Source organism: Artemia sp. Qi Xiang Cuo, chromosome 8 (assembly GCF_049724085.1).
Source record: "Artemia sp. Qi Xiang Cuo chromosome 8, ASM4972408v1, whole genome shotgun sequence".
NCBI lineage: Eukaryota > Metazoa > Arthropoda > Branchiopoda > Anostraca > Artemiidae > Artemia > Artemia sp. Qi Xiang Cuo.
This window is the reverse complement of record NC_142801.1, coordinates 68,186,564-68,205,002: the sequence shown is the minus strand read 5'-3', so window position 1 is coordinate 68,205,002 and position 18,439 is coordinate 68,186,564. Positions and strand designations below refer to the sequence as shown.

Sequence of the window (18,439 nt, the reverse complement as noted above, 5' to 3'; positions counted from 1 at the left end):
TGTGTGTGCCAGTTTTGGAATGTGTTTGTTAGTTTTCGTGTGTGTGTGTGTGTGTTAGTTTGTGTGTGTGTGTGTGCGTGTAAGTTTTTGTGTGAATGTAATTTTTTGTGTGCATGTAAGTTTTAATGTGCATGTGTAAGTTTTTGTGTGTGTGTGAGTTTTGGCGTGTGTGTAAGTTTTGGCGTGTGTGTGTAAGTTTTCGTGTGTGTGTGTGTGTGTGTGTAGTTTTTGTGTGTGTGTGTGTGTGTGTGTGTGTGTGTAAGTTTTTGTGTGCATTTAAGTTTTTGTGTGCTTGTTAGTTTTAGTTTGCTTGTGTCAGTTTTTGTGTGTGTGTGTGTGTGTGTGTAAGTTTTTGTGTGTGTGTAAGTTTTTGCATGTGTGTGTGTAAGTTTTCGTGTGTGTGTGTGTGTAAGTTTTAATGTGTGGGTGTGTCAGTTTTTGTGTGTGTGTGTGTAAGTTTTGGCATGTGTGTGTGTAAGTGTTCGTGTGTGTGTGTAAGTTTTTGTGTGTGCGTGTAAGTTTTTGTGTGTGTGTAATTTTTATTGTGCATGTGTTATTTTATGTGCTTGTATGTTGTCGTTTGCTTTTTTTTTTTGTGGTTGTGTGTGTGTGTGTGTGTGTGTGTGTGTGTGCATTATTGAGCGTGTGTGTGTGTAAGTTTTTGTGTGTGTGTGTAAGTTTTTGTGTGTGTGTGTAATTTATAGTGTGTGTGTATTAGAATGTGCCCATGTCATTTATTGTGTGAATTTAAGTTTTTGAGTGTGTGTGTATGTTTGTGCGTGTGTGTGTATGTGAGTGTGTGTGGGTGTGTGTAAGTGTGGGTGTGTCTATGATTGTGTTTGTGTTTTTTTTTTCGTGTGTGTGTGTTTTAGTCTTCGTGTGTGTGTGTGTGTGTGTGTGTGTAAGTTTTTGTGTGAAGAAAACTAGATCAGAAAAGACAAAAATAGCAAACCACTCATCTCAATCATAGGTTTCAGTCAACACACACCTATGAAAGGCTAATAAATCCAGCCCAGAAAAGTCAAAAATAGTAAACTATATAATCCAAATCATAGGTTTCTGAAAGGACACACCTATGAAAGGCTAAGAAATCTAGCTCATAAAATTCAAAAATAGCAAACTAGTCATCCCAAACTATAGGTTTCAGACAACAAACACCTATGAAAGGCTAAGAAATCCAGCTCAGAAAAGTCAAAAGTAGCAATCCATCCATCCCAAATCATAGGTTTCAGACAACACACACCAACGAAAGACTAAGAAATCTAGCTTAGAAAAGCCCGAAATAGTAATTTACATATCCCAAATCATAGGTTTCAGACAACATTCTCCTATGAACGGCTAAGAAACCTAGCTCAGAAAAGTCAAAAATAGCAAACTAGTCATCCCAAACTATAGGTTTCAGATAACAAACACCTAAGAAAGTCTAAGAAATTCAGCTCAGAAAAGTCAAAATTAGCAATCCACTCATCCCAAATCATAGGTTTCAGACAACACACACCTATGAAAGACTAAGAAATCCAACTCAGAAAAGCCTCAAATAGTAATTTACATATCCCAAATCATAAGTTTCAGACTGCATTCACCTACGAAATACAAAGAAACCTTAGGTTAGAAAAGTCTGAAATAGCCAAGTACTCATCCCAAACTCAAAGTTTCAGACAACAAACACCTATGAGTGACTAAGAATCCTAGCTCTGAAAAGTCCAAAAAGCAAACTATATCTCCCAAATCATAATTTTCTGAAAGAACACACCTATGAAAGGCTAAGAAATCTAGCTCAGACAAGTCAAAAATGGAAAATTAACCATCCCAAATCATAGGTTTCAGTCAACACACACCTACGAATGGCTAAGAAATCCTGCTCAGAAAATTAAAAAAATAGCAACCCACTCACCCCAAATCATAGGTTTCAGACACCACACACCTATGAAAGACTAAGAAATCCGGGTATGAAATGTCAAAAATAACAAATTACATATCCCAAACCATAGGTTTCAGACAACACTCACCAATGAACGGCTAAGAAAGCTAGCTCAGAAAAGTCAAAAATAGCAAACTAGTCATCCCAAACTATAGGTTTCAGACAACAAACACCTATGAAAGTCTAAGAAATCCATCTCAGAAAAGTAAAAATTAGCAATCCACCCATCCCAAATCATAGGTTTCAGACACCACACACCTATGAAAGACTAAGAAATCAAGCTCAGAAAAGTCAAAAATAGCAAACTACATATCCTAAATCATAGGTTTCAGTCAACACACACCTACGAAAGACTAAGAAACCTAGCTCAGAAAAGTCAAAAAAGCAAACTACTCATCCCAAACTATTGGTTTCAGACAACATTCACCTACGAAATACTAGAAAACCTTAGCTCAGAAAAGCCTGAAATAGCATACTACACATCCCAAATCATAATGTTCTGACAACACATACCTATGAAAGACTAAGAAACCTAGCTCAGAAAAGTCGAAAATAGCAAATTACACATTCCCAAATCATAGGTTTCAGACACCACACGCCTATGAAAGACTAAGAAATCCAACTCAGAGAAGCCCGAAATAGTAATTTACATATCCCAAACTATAGGTTTCAGACAGCATTCACCTAAGAAATACTAATAAAGCTTAGCTCAGAAAAGTCTGAAATAGCCAACTACTCATCCCAAACTCGAAGTTTCAGACAACAAACACCTATGAGTGACTAAGAATCCTAGCTCTGAAAAGTCCAAAAAGCAAACTACACCTCCAAAATCATAGGCTTCAGTCAACACACACCTACGAATGGCTAAGAAATCCAGCTCAGAAAAGTCAAAAATAGAAAATTAACCATCCCAAATCTTAGGTTTCAGTCAACACACACCTACGAATGGCTAAGAAATCCAGCTCAGAAATGTCAGAAAATAGCAACCCACACATCCTAAATCATAGGTTTCAGACACCACACACCTACGAAAGACTAAGAAATCCGGTTGTGAAAAGTCGGAAATAGCAAATTACATATCCCAAATCATAGGTTTCAGACAACACTCACCTATGAACGGCTAAGAAACCTAGCTCAGAAAAGTCAAAAATAGCAAACTAGTCATCCCAAACTATAGCTTTCAGACAACAAACGCCTATGAAAGGCTAAGAAATCCAGCTCAGAAAAGTCAAAAGTAGCAATCCACCCCTCCCAAATCATAGGTTTCAGACAACACACACCTATGAAAGACTAAGAAATCCAGCTAAGAAAAGTCAAAAATAGCAAACTACATATCCCAAATCATCGGTTTCAGTCAACATACACCTAGGAAAGTCTAAGAAACCTAGCTCAGAAAAGTCAAAAATAGCAAACTACACATCCCAAACAATTGGTTTCAGACAACATTCACCTAGGAAATACTATTAAACCTTAGCTCAGAAAAGCCTGAAGTAGCAAACTACACACCCCAAATCATAGGTTTAAGACAACACACATCAACGAAAGCCGGGTGCACGGGGGGGGGGCCAAGGGCGGGTCGGTGGGGGTCTGGAGGGCCCGTTGGGGACCGGTGGGCCGTTGGGGAACAGGGAGGGCCTTTGGGGGTCCGGAGGGCCATTTGGGGGCGGGGGGCGGGCCTTTGGGGGGCCGTTGGTCCTTTGGGAGCTCGATGGGCCTTTGGGGGGCCCGGCGGGGTCATTTGGGGTTCTGGGTGGGCCTTTGGGGGCGCCGGGGGCCCTTGGGGCGCGGGGGGGGCCTTTGTGGCACAGGGAGGGCCTTTGGGTGCTTGGGGGACATTTGGGGACCGGTGGAGGGCCTTTGGGACCCATTGGTCCGTTGGGCGCTCGATGGGCCGGTGGGGGGGCCCGGGGGGGTCCTTGGAGGGTCTGCGGAGGCCGTGGGGCCCCCGGGGGCGCTTGGGGCCCTTGGGAGACCATTGGGGCCGGTGTAGGGCCTTTGGGACCCCGTCGGTCCTTTGGGAGCTCGATGGTCCTTTGGGGGGCCCGGGGATGGCCTTTGGGGGTCTGAGTGGGCCTTTTGGGGCGCCGGTGGCTCTTTGGGAGCCCGGGGGACCATTGAGGACCGGGGGGAGGGCCTCTGTGGTCCGAGGGGCCCTTTGGGGGTCCGGGGGGCCCTTTGAGGACCAGAGGAGGGCCTTTGAGGGTCTGAGGAGGGCGTTTGGGGGGCTGGGGCTCTTTGGGAGCTTGGGGGACCTTTGAGTACTGGGGGGCTTCCTTCGGGGTTGGGGTGGGGGATCGGAACCCTTTGGGGTTGGGTAGAGGACCTCACAACACTGTTCAAATGGAACTTGTGTATTATAACGACCACAGAGTTTCACCCTCAAATTCTCTTCTAAAACATTTCTTAAAATCTTCTTTCAAATGGCTCAAACTGTTTCGCCAAAATAATCCCATAAAATGGATAAAACGGTTTCGCCCAAATAATCCCTAAACGTAATTTCAGCGTGTTCCTTTTGTTAGGCATCTCTGCGCTAACGCATTTCAAATTTCTAGGAAACCCTTTCCTACGTTAATCTCTTCATCTCATAAATTTTCCTAGCTAAACTATTAGGGTTTCGTTAGAATATCAATTTATCTCTCCGACTTAAAGCTCCGTGAAGCCGTATTTAAAAATAGAATTTCTATCTCTTTAGACTCCCGCATAATTCCAAGATAACATGTGATGTCAACTATAATTCCTGACACTAAAGATCAATGAAGCCCTATTTAAAAATAGAATATTAATTTTTTTCTCTGTCCTAAAGAATGTTTATCCCTCAGACCTAAGATTAAAGAAGCCTTAATGTTTCTTAATTCTCCCCTTCGTTAATCAATAATTTCCCCTAGAGATTATGTAAATCAAGTTCACACATAATATTTCTCAGGTTTAGCTAACAAATAAACCAACAATAAATGTTTTTTTCTTAAGTAAAAAAGTATTCAGACCTAAGATTAAAGAAGCCTTAATGTTTCTTAATTCTTCTCTTCCTTAATCAATAATTTCCCCTAGCGATTATGTAAATAAAGTTCACAGGTGCTATATATCAGTGAAATATAACAAAACAACAATGAAGCCATGTTTGTTTCTTAATTCCCCCCTTCCTCAGACCAAAGATTAAAGAAGCCTTAATGTTTGTTAATTCCTCCCGTCGTGAGTCAATAATTCCCCCATCGATTATGTAAATCAATTTCTCGGAAATCCACTATCCCTTCGATTACGCACTCAATTTCTCGTACATTCACTTTCCCTTAGAGTCCCAGATCAATAGCATTGTTCCCGTTCGAACTCAATGCGCAGGCGCAACCTTCGCCCCGGAGTTATTACACACAGAAACATCAAATAAATCGACCTTGGAAAAAAGAGGTCATTGACCCCATTACGTAATCTTTCTCCCTAGGGAGGCTATGCCCTTATTTGGTGTGCAAAAAAAGTTGTAGGTGGCAGCAGGGGTGAGCAATGGGAGTCAATAAGGCCCTTCTACTAATAGGCTCGAATGTGTTGTAAATTGAAGCTGTGATTTGAGAAAGACTGTTGAAAACATTAATGTTTGCGGTCAACATTGATCGCGCCGGTGGCGCGCCGCCGAAATCTTACCGGCGGCGCGGCGCCGGCGTCTTACTGGCGGCGCGGCGTGGCGTGTTGTTTTTTGCCCCGCCGCCGCCGGTCTTCCCTCAACGGCGCGGCGCCGGGGTCTAGTAGCCATAACTACACACAGAGGGAGGGAGACCCTTCTCCTAACCAAACATTGACCCGAAGTACTGCCTCTTGGAGCAATAAGAAAACAATGGGTCACAAATTCAGTCAGTTCGTGTTTTGACCCTCTGTTCAAGGTAAGACCCATGTGCAGCTATGCCTACAAGTATAACTAATAGGCATACTATAATTGAATAGGCATACTATACTTACTATAAATGAAATAAGCATAATTTAGGATGTTTTAGCATAATTAGCAAATAGCATAAATTAGGATTCGTCAAGTATCATAATATAGATACGAAAACCATAAAAATAGAAATGAAATCTTTTGTTTATTGCAGTGGGTAGCCGATTCATCTCCAACGCACAGTACCCCGGTCAAGTTAGACCCAGCTTTACAATTTGTTCCTGTTGGGACCAATCCGAAAGAGTTCAAGCTAAAGCAGAAGGCCATCAAGGAGAACAGAAGAGCTGGCGGTATTTCTGCCGGACCACAATCACACATTCTCGAAGGTGTCTCATGGGAGGAAATGAAAAAGATGCAGGTACATTTTTTTTTATCGTTAATTTACATATTGTCCTCCTGACACTAAATAACGGGTCTCAAGAACCTTTTCTTTTTAATATGCATTCCAGCCGTTGATGACAGTTCTTGTCTAGATAAATCTAGATTATCTCGTGAGACTATCATCTTAACGTACTTGGAAATAGGGATTGGGCAAGGCCGTACCCAGACGGGGGTACCTCCCGAAATGTTTGTCTAACTCGTAAAAACGTTACAAAAATGGATTCAAACAAATGTTGTAGAACCCCCTCCAAAAAAAAAAATCCTGGGTAAGGTCTTGGGGTTGGGTAGGGTTCCCTCTGTCCAGGTTTGAGTGAGACTCGGTGAAAATATACTTTTGAATCCAAAAAGCTTTTTTTTCGAGCCCCTTCTTTGAAGACTCAGACCTGTGTGCATCTATGACTTACTAAATAAGAAACAAACTCAATTGAGTCTGCCATTTGATGGTAGAAAAAGCCGTAACAGAAATTAGAATAAGATATATATATACATATATATATATATATATATATATATATATATATATATATATATATATATATATATATATATATATATATATATATATATATATATATATATATATATATGACATGCCTGTGTTATCTTGTGTGTGAGTATTTGTCTGGAGTCAAAGTGATTTCGTTTACTATGTATTTTTTTTTTGTTTGTGTAGGAACAGTTCTGATAATCAAAAGTTAAGTTTTAACAGAAAAACTGCAACACTTATTTACTGCTCTTATGATTGTGATTTTTGCTCTTATGATAATGCTCTTTTATGATGATTTTATAAAAATATGTAGATGAAGCTGTACTAAGTAAAATTTTTGGTTACAAAGAAATAAGCAGAAATGAATGGACGTCATTAATCTCCACACGAGGTCTGTGGCGTGTGAATTATGCATACTCTGGCCTGCAAAACACAGATAGCAGACAAGGGCTAGACAAACAGTGCATATATTTTCAAATACCAGTCGTCGTTTACAAAAAAAACAGTCGACAAATAAATAAATAAATAAAAAAACCAAAAGAAAAAAAGAGGGTAATTTTTAGCGATTGAATAAAAAAAATGAATAAACGGATAAAATTCGCCAAAAGCCTCTGCTAAGCACTTTTCATGCTAAAAAAAAACCCAAAAAACATGTGTATATACGTGTTATGTGTTATTGTGAAGAACTGAAGAACCCGTGTCCAACAAGCTTGGAACTTGTAAGATGAAAAAGCTTTAAAGTTTGCTGGGTTGAACACGGAGAACCTGAAAACGATTTTTGTCGAACCCGCTCAAAACACGTTTCGAACCCGGTGCCTGAAAACACAACTTTACACATAACAACTGGTGCCTGAAAACACAACTTTAGATACAATATTATACATATACCACAACTGAAAACACAATTTTAGATATAACAACTGGTGCCTGGAAACACAACTTTGGATATAATATTATACATATAACACAACTTTCCATATAACAAGTGGTGCCTGAAACCACAACTTTGGATATAATATTATACATATAACACAACTGAAAACACAACTTTACATATAACAACTGGTGCCTGAAAACACAACTTTGGATATGATATAATACATATAACGCAACTTTCCATATAACAAGTGGTGCCTGATAACACAACTTTGGATATAATATTATACATATAACACAACTGAAAACACAACTTTACATATAACAACTGGTGACTGAAAACGCAACTTTGGATATGATATAATACATATAACGCAACTTTCCATATAACAAGTGGTGCCTGATACCACAACTTTGAATATAATATTATACATATAACACAACTGAAAACACAACTTTACATATAACAACTGGTGCCTGAAAACACAACTTTGGATATAATATAATACATATAACACAACTGAAACACAATTTTACATATAACAACTGGTGCCTGAAAACACAACTTTGGATATGATATTATATAAATAACACAACTTTCCATATAACAAGTGGTGCCTGATACCACAACTTTGGATATAATATTATACATATAACACAACTTAAAACACAACTTTACATATAACAACTGGTGCCTGAAAACACAACTTTGGATATGATATTATACAAATAACACAACTTTCCATATAACAAGTGGTGCCTGAAAACACAACTTTGGATATAATATTATACATATAACACAACTGAAAACACAACTTTACATATAACAACTGGTGCCTGAAAACACAACTTTAGATACAATATTATACATATAACACAACTTAAAACACAATTTTACATATAACAACTGGTGCCTGGAAACACAACTTTGGATATAATATTATACATATAACACAACTTTCCATATAACAAGTGGTGCCTGAAACCACAACTTTGGATATAATATTATACATATAACACAACTGAAAACACAACTTTACATATAAAAACTGGTGCCTGAAAACACTACTTTGGATATGATATAATACATATAACGCAACTTTCCATATAACAAGTGGTGCCTGAAACCACAACTTTGGATATAATATTATACATATAACAACTGGTGCCTGAAAACACAACTTTGGATATAATATAATACATATAACGCAACTTTCCATATAACAAGTGGTGCCTGAAACCACAACTTTAGATATAATATTATACATATAACACAACTGAAAACACATTTACATATAACAACTGGTGACTGAAAACACAACTTTGGATATAATATAATACATATAACGCAACTTTCCATATAACAAGTGGTGCATGAAACCACAACTTTGGATATAATATTATACATATAACACAACTGAAAACACAATTTTACATATAACAACTGGTGCCTGAAAACACAACTTTGGATATGATATTATACAAATAACACAACTTTCCATATAACAATTGGTGCCTGATACCACAACTTTGGATATAATATTATACATATAACACAACTGAAAACACAACTTTACATATAACAACTGGTGCCTGAAAACACAACTTTGGATATGATATTATACAAATAACACAACTTTCCATATAACAAGTGGTGCCTGAAAACACAACTTTGGATATAATATTATACATATAACACAACTGAAAACTCAACTTTACATATAACAACTGGTGCCTGAAAACACAACTTTGGATATAATATAATACATATAACGCAACTTTCCATATAACAAGTGGTGCCTGAAAACACAACTTTGGATATAATATTATACATATAACACAACTGAAAACACAACTTTACATATAACAACTGGTGCCTGAAAACACAACTTTGGATATAATATAATACATATAACGCAACTTTCCATATAACAAGTGGTGCCTGATACCACAACTTTGGATATAATATTATACATATAACACAACTGAAAACACAACTTTACATATAACAACTGGTGCCTGAAAACGCAACTTTGGATATAATATCATACATATTACGCAACTTTCCATATAACAAGTGGTGCCTGATAACACAACTTTGGATATAATATTATACATATAACACAACTGAAAACACAACTTTACATATAACAACTGGTGCCTGAAAACACAACTTTGGATGTAATATAATACATATAACGCAACTTTCCATATAACAAGTGGTGCCTGATACCACAACTTTGGATATAATATTATACATATAACACAACTGAAAACACAATTTTACATATAACAACTGGTGCCTGAAAACACAACTTTGGATATGATATTATACAAATAACACAACTTTCCATATAACAAGTGGTGCCTGAAAACACAACTTTGGATATAATATTATACATATAACACAACTGAAAACACAACTTTACATATAACAACTGGTGCCTGAAAACACAACTTTAGATACAATATTATACATATAACACAACTGAAAACACAATTTTACATATAACAACTGGTGCCTGGAAACACAACTTTGGATATAATATTATACATATAACACAACTTTCCATATAACAAGTGGTGCCTGAAAACACAACTTTGGATATAATATTATACATATAACACAACTGAAAACACAACTTTACATATAACAACTGGTGCCTGAAAACACAACTTTGGATATGATATTATACAAATAACACAACTTTCCATATAACAAGTGGTGCCTGAAAACACAACTTTGGATATAATATTATACATATAACACAACTGAAAACACAACTTTACATATAACAACTGGTGCCTGAAAACACAACTTTAGATACAATATTATACATATAACACAACTGAAAACACAATTTTACATATAACAACTGGTGCCTGGAAACACAACTTTGGATATAATATTATATATATAACACAACTTTCCATATAACAAGTGGTGCCTGAAACCACAACTTTGGATATAATATTATACATATAACACAACTGAAAACACAACTTTACATATAACAACTGGTGCCTGAAAACACAACTTTGGATATGATATAATACATATAACGCAACTTTCCATATAACAAGTGGTGCCTGAAACCACAACTTTGGATATAATATTATACATATAACACAACTGAAAACAACAACTTTACATAAAACAACTGGTGCCTGAAAACACAACTTTGGATATAATATAATACATATAACGCAACTTTCCATATAACAAGTGGTGCCTGAAACCACAACTTTGGATATAATATTATACATATAACACAACTGAAAACACAACTTTACATATAACAACTGGTGCCTGAAAACACAACTTTGGATGTAATATAATACATATAACGCAACTTTCCATATAACAAGTGGTGCATGAAACCACAACTTTGGATATAATATTATACATATAACACAACTGAAAACACAACTTTACATATAACAACTGGTGCCTGAAAACACAACTTTGGATATGATATTATACAAATAACACAACTTTCCATATAACAAGTGGTGCCTGATACCACAACTTTGGATATAATATTATACATATAACACAACTGAAAACACAACTTTACATATAACAACTGGTGCCTGAAGACAGAACTTTAGATATGATATTATACAAATAACACAACTTTCCATATAACAAGTGGTGCCTGAAAACACAACTTTGGATATAATATTATACATATAACACAACTGAAAACACAAATTTACATATAACAACTGGTGCCTGAAAACACAACTTTGGATATGATATTATACAAATAACACAACTTTCCATATAACAAGTGGTGCCTGAAACCACAACTTTGGATATAATATTATACATATAACACAACTGAAAACACAATTTTACATATAACAACTGGTGCCTGAAAACACAACTTTGGATATGATATTTTACAAATAACACAACTTTCCATATAACAAGTGGTGCCTGAAACCACAACTTTGGATATAATATTATACATGTAACTCAACTGAAAACACAACTTTACATATAACAACTGGTGCCTGAAAACACAACTTTGGATATGATATAATACATATAACGCAACTTTCCATATAACAAGTGGTGCCTGAAACCACAACTTTGGATATAATATTATACATATAACACAACTGAAAACACAACTTTACATATAACAACTGGTGCCTGAAAACACAACTTTGGATATAATATAATACATATAACACAACTTTCCATATAACAAGTGGTGCCTGATAACACAACTTTGGATATAATATTATACATATAACACAACTGAAAACACAACTTTACATATAACAACTGGTGCCTGAAAACTCAACTTTGGATATAATTTAATACATATAACTCAACTTTCCATATAACAAGTGGTGCATGAAACCACAACTTTGGATATAATATTATACACATAACATAAACACAATTTTACATATAACAACTGGTGCCTGAAAACACAACTTTGGATATTATATTATATAAATAACACAACTTTCCATATAACAATTGGTGCCTGATACCACAACTTTGGATATAATATTATACATATAACACAACTGAAAACACAACTTTACATATAACAACTGGTGCCTGAAAACACAACTTTGGATATGATATTATACAAATAACACAACTTTCCATATAACAAGTGGTGCCTGAATACACAACTTTGGATATAATATTATATATATAACACAACTGAAAACACATATTTACATATAACAACTGGTGCCTGAAGACAGAACTTTAGATGTAATATTATATATATACAATTCGAAATCAAATAACAATTACCTAACTACATGTTTAGCTGCCGTAAATGTTTTTGCATGTCTCCTCAGCATTTGACACGGTAGCTCAGAGAGCCGTAAACAGTTGAGATTTTACAGTTTCTTACACAGGACGGAAGGAGGAACAATAGTGGAAAACTCCGAGGGAAATTGTCATGTGGGAATCAAGCTCCCAAAGAAAAATTACAAAAATATGAACCTAAAGCGCGTGTTTCCATGTTTTGGCCTTCTTCACCCTTCCAAAATACTCTCCTCCCCCAAGATCAGACATGAACAATTATTTTTAAAGTATAATATTCTGTTCCTCTTCTGAGGACACCCTTCGGATTCCACAGTAAAACCAGTCAGTCAAAATGTTGAATGCATTAAAGCAGGATTGACGTATACCTCTTCTTTTGCAGTATGTCAAATAAGCTTTCATTCCTAATTGTTATTATTGATGTCTATATAATAACTAAGTACCAAGGGAATAAAACTGAAAATATTTTAGCCCTCCTGGGCCTATCTTAGGTCTTTTCTTATCTGAAAACCCTGATTTTTCTTTGATTGCTTCGAAATCATGAAGTTTTTCGTGCAGTACTATGTTTCCGTCAATGTTGCCAGGTTGAGCCATGAAAATTAATAATCGAGACTAATTCGTTAAATTTCTCAATGTTCCTCGTCCGTAGAAATTCAAACCTTAACAATCTGTTGATTACCACAGACAACCACACCTTAAAAGGAAAGCTACACATTCTTAAGATGATTGGTGCCATATGTGTTAAGCCCCTCCCCTCAAATATCTTATTTTTTAATTTGGTGCTTGCTATTTACCTAAAACTCCATAACGGCATTAGGGGGTTCTAATTGATTAAAAACTGAAGTCCTTATTTTTTTAAATCTTTCAAAATATATGCGGTTGTATAAATTCCACTTAGCCAATTCAAACAGCCAGATTTCAATGTCTTTGGTATTTAAAATCCTTCTAGTTCATGGTAGATATAAAGTGTATCAGCAATTGTTAATAGTGAATACTGGTGCTTGTGTGGAAACAAAATCAAAAGTGAAATCTAGTGTTTCGCGGTTTTTTTTATGCTTATCACTATACTGGCTTTTTGCAAATTACACTAATTATGCACCAAAAAAAATTATTACAATTTATTGTTTGTCAAAAAATATTTTGTAATAAACAGGGAATTTATTACCAAAAAAATTATTACTAATTGTGCACAATATGCGTTATTAGCACATATTGTTGGCGACTATTAAAGCCATCTAGCGCTCAGAAGGCTGTAGTTTTTTTTTACTAGTGCCAGTTTCTATTCTTATAAGGTACGTCTATTCTTCTATTTTATTCTTATAAAGTTTCTATTCTTATAAGGTACTCTTATAAGGTATTCTCTGATAGTAGGCATATCTTCATTAATTCAAATATTTGCAGCAAAATTACAACTCTTGCCAACGGAGAGTAGAGCTTACCATGTGGCATATTTTGTCTTTATATTTAATATTTTCCTCTTCAATTTAGGAAGCCCAGACAAATGGTGATCAAGTTGTAATCGTAGGGGCTGCTTCCAAGGGCATTATTCAAAGAGATTTCCAGCATCACGCATTAGTATACAAAACACCCTATGCTAAGAACCCGTTTGATAATATCAGCAATGAAGAAATTGATAGCTACAAGAAAGAAATTGAAAAGAACTTGAGAGGGGATCTCACTATAGGTAAACCTTCTTTTATTCATCTTTTTTAATGTCTTGTCTTGTTTTCTCACCAATTCGCACTTAATTTAACCTCTTTGTTTGAGAACCACGCGGGTAACGAAAAATGATTACAAAACACGATTTAAAAGAACTCGAAATGTGAGATGTCTCACTTTACGTGAACAACAAAAACGTGCTTACGTTTCGCATTTCATGGTTTTTCGTTCTGCTTCAGGAAAGCTCCCTACTTTCATCCTAATAAAATTTCCCTCTGGAAGATGTAGAAGAACTTTTTCCCCGTACATAATAGATGTGATAAAAAGCTAATCTCCCTCTCTGTTTTCAAGCAATGTTTAAAATTGTATTTTTTCTTAAATGTAATTTTTTTTTACAGAAAGCCTACCTTTTTGAGTCTACAAATCTTTTATACGAAATAATAAGCCAAAATCAAAATTGTATAAACAACAAGACACTTTGAGTTTTTCTAGCCCATGGGTTGTTTTCATTTCATCTTTATTTTCAGTTGCATTACTTTTATTCTGTTTTACGTAACTGGGAGGGTTTGACATCTGTACGCAATCCTAGTTAAATGTTGGAACTCAGTTTAAACCGGTTACCAAATACAAATTTTTTCAAGAAAAAAGAAAGAGAAAAAAAGAAAGAAAAGAGAAAGAGAGAGAAAAGAGAGAGAACGCAATCCGGAAATAAAGGATGATGAATGGATTAATGACTGTTTTTAACTGATATAATGGATAGTAGTTATCCAACTGATTGTCAGACAGTAGTGGGTGGATAGGATAAGAAGGAGAAGAGGAGGGACTATACTAAACTTTGTTTTTTACTCAGAATGTTGGGTACATTGAACACACTGATCCATAGTGAGTACATTGTCAAAGCAGAAAGTAGTATAGGGTGGGGTGTCTCGGTGACCGAAAGTCATCTCTTTTTTCAATTTATTATTGAAAAGATATATTTAATATTAAATATCGGAATATTAAAGAAAAAGATATCTTCTCTTTTTTCAAAAGAAAAGATAACGGGTAAATATGTGGTTGCCCCTTCCCTTTCTGACATCATGGTTGCAGCTGAATGTATGTAGTTGCTTTAGTTGCCATGTAGGATCATGGTTGTAGTTGAGCTACACTATCGAATTGTTTCGACTTTTATTCATTTTCTTGTTATTGTTGTCAGCCATATAGTTCTACCCTCTTTCAACCCTAATGCAACCTCTTAACTTGGAAACCATATGTATGATCCTACGTATAAAGTACGTACGGTCATACATATGTATAAAGTACGATGGTGGTGACTTAATAATAGGTAATCTTTGGGAGGTGACTTATATATTTTTTTATCTATTTTCTATTTTTTATCCATTTTTTTCTATTTTTTTTCTTTTTTTCTATATTTTTTCTATATTTTTTCTAATTTTTATCTATTTTTTTCTATTTTTTTCTTTTTTTTTTCTTTTTTCTTTTTTTTTATTTTCTATCTATTTCCTAGTTTTCACTTTCTCATCCTTTTTATCTGAGAACCGCTTGGATAACTGAACATTATTTAAAAAATAAGATTTAAAAGATCTTGAGAGGTAACCTCACAATTGGCAAGACTGCTTTTTTTTTCATCTTTCCTCATCACATCTAATAACCTTTTTTTTATCTGATTAATTAATTCTTCTCTTGGAAAACGTAAAAAAAATTATTAAAATAGAGATATAAAACACGATGGAAAAGAAACTGAGAGGCGATTTCAAAATAAATAAGCGTAGTTTTATGTGTCTTTCTTTTCTTTCTTCTTTTATTTCTACTTTCATCTTTTCAGCTTTTTTTTCTAACTAATTCGTTCTTCATTAAACCTGTTTACCAGAGCTAAACGAGCAACTGAGAATATTTTATAAAACATTATTTTAAAGATCTTAAGGGGTGATCTCCCCATAGGTAAACGTAATTTATCACATTTCTTCATAGTTTTGTTCAATAAGCTCATTGCATTTGATTTTGTATTTTTTTCGTGGTATATACTATTATTGCTTAATGAACTTTTTGTAACCTATGGTAATTAATTATTTAAAAAAAATATTTTATTTTATATATAAATTATTAATAAATAATTTATTAATAATTTATAATAAATAATAATTTATATATAAATTATATAATAAATAGTTATTATATAAAAAATAGATAATTTGCTTATTGTGCTTCATACCTCAATAATCTTAAAATGCTCTATAAGCTGCAAGAATTTAGCGTTAAGGATTCTTTCAATTTCAACTATAACTCTCCTCGACTTTGACTCTGCTGATGATTGAAACATCCTAGATGAAAATGTTAACAAAATAAATAAACTTTTAGAGGTTTTACGAGTTCAGGGTGCAAGAATAGGTTTTTAAATTAATGTCAAGAAAATTAAGTTACTAAGACTAGGAATAAATGAAGAGGCGATGTTGAGTAACGAGAAGATAGATCAATGGACTACTTCACTTACCTAGGTAGTATTATTAGTAAAGACGGTTGGTGCAGTGAAAATGTTAAAAGTAGAATAGCCAAGGCCCAGGGTGTGTTTTCACAGTTGAGAAAAAGTTTAAGAGAATAGGAAGATAAATCTGCGAACCAAGATTAGTATATTGGAAGCTACAGTAATGACACTGGTCAAGAATGGTTCTGAAGTGTGGGCGCTTCGAGAAACGGAAGAAGATGTGCTAGATATTTTCCAAAGAAATTGTCTACGGATTGTTTTCGGTACCCAACTGACTGACCTTATCTCAAACAGTAATCTGTACAAAAAATGTTGTTCAATCCCGCTTTCTAAGGCTATGGTGAGAGAAAGGATGAATCGCTAGGACACGATTTGCGGATGGAAACTGACAGATTGCCAAAGATTGTCCTTGTCGGACAACCGTCTAGAACCAAACATAAAAGCCGGTCGTCCCCAATTAGGGCTGAAGTATGTTGTTAGAAGGATTTAAGGGAAATGGGAACTTCTTGGGAGGGTGTAAAGAGGGAGGCTTTGAATAGATTAGGATGGAGGAGGAGCGTGCGTAGCTGTATTGGCCTCAGGTGGTTTGGTGCTGCAGTGAGTTGTTAGTAGTAGTAGTATCGAATATGACCTGATAGATTTGTTTTGCTTGAATCTAATAACGATTTTGGCTTGTATTAAAGCCTTGATCTGTTTTTTGATTTTCAAATGTAGTATTTGGGTTTACCGCTTTTGTTTGAAGAGTTTCGTTTTATTTCACACAAATTTACAGGTAGTACAATCCAACGAATCTATCGGTTCGTTAAGCCAACTACAACATCCAACAGACATTTCTATACATAATTAACAGCTAAATAATATCTCCTAACAACAACCCAATAAGTCCTAATAACAACAACCCAAGGGTAAATAACAACCCAAGGAACCTATCGGTTCGGGGAACCAAGGAACCTAACACATATTTCTATGTATAATTAACAACTAAATAATATCTCCTAACAACAACTCAATAGATCCTAATAACATCAAACCAAGGGTAAATAACAACCCAAGGAACCTATCGGTTCGTTAAGCCAGCTACAACATCCAACACACATTTCTATATAAAATGAACAAATAAATAATCCCCTGACGGGCTAACAACATGTTTCAACAACTATTTCATTCATGAAATTTCATTCACAACTATTTCAACAACTATTTCATTCAATCAAAGATTTAATATTCAAAGGGCTGGGCACACGTAGCTGATTTCGGGAACCGATTTCAGCATCAGTGGACTAACGATAGCGGTAAGAAAAATATGTTGAAAGAAAAATTTATTGTGTGAAATTTTCAAACCAAAAAATTATGGATACAAATAATCAACTGGAGTTTATTAATAGTTGCTTGATTGATCTCAGCTTAGTTCTCAGTTTAGTTCTCAGCTCAGTAGTGGGGTCTTTCACCACAGATACCTCTGGCTGATCATTTATTTGTATCCCTATTTTTTGTGATGATCATGATGAAAATCAGCGCTAATTTTGTAAATCGGTGCCGAAAACTAGAAAATTTTTCAAGCTCAAATCGACGCCGATTTCTTCTAAAATCGGCACTGATTTGGAAATCAGTTATGATTTCCCGTGTGCCTAGCCCTTAACTGTGGAAACTGACCCTAGTGACGACAAATCACTAGAGCCATCTAGCGTTCCTCTTTTTGGCATTGTTTTAAAACTTCATTGTGCTGAATTTCAGAAACAGGGCTCAGACCCTTATGACTACACCGAATTTGCCCAATACAGTAATTACACTAGTTTTGCCTTATTATTATACTGATAAAATGTCAGAAGACACCAAATGCAAGATGGCGCTGGCGCCTGTTTCCTGTTTTAAAAGTTACCCATGCTTTTTGACACTACTTAGCAACAAGT

At 35.3% G+C, this 18,439-nt stretch overlaps 1 protein-coding gene across 2 annotated transcripts in view; it reads left to right on the top strand.

Moving 5' to 3' along the window:
* hts (adducin 1-like protein hts) overlaps positions 1–18,439 on the top strand; it is a 153,215-nt gene that overhangs the window by 115,538 nt on the left and 19,238 nt on the right. For both annotated transcript variants that reach the window (XM_089093704.1, XM_089093705.1), the window contains exons 9-10: positions 5,998–6,201; positions 13,877–14,072. In XM_089093704.1, the coding sequence (XP_088949830.1) occupies positions 5,998–6,201; positions 13,877–14,072 (400 nt within the window). The remainder of the gene's footprint in view (positions 1–5,997; positions 6,202–13,876; positions 14,073–18,439) is intronic.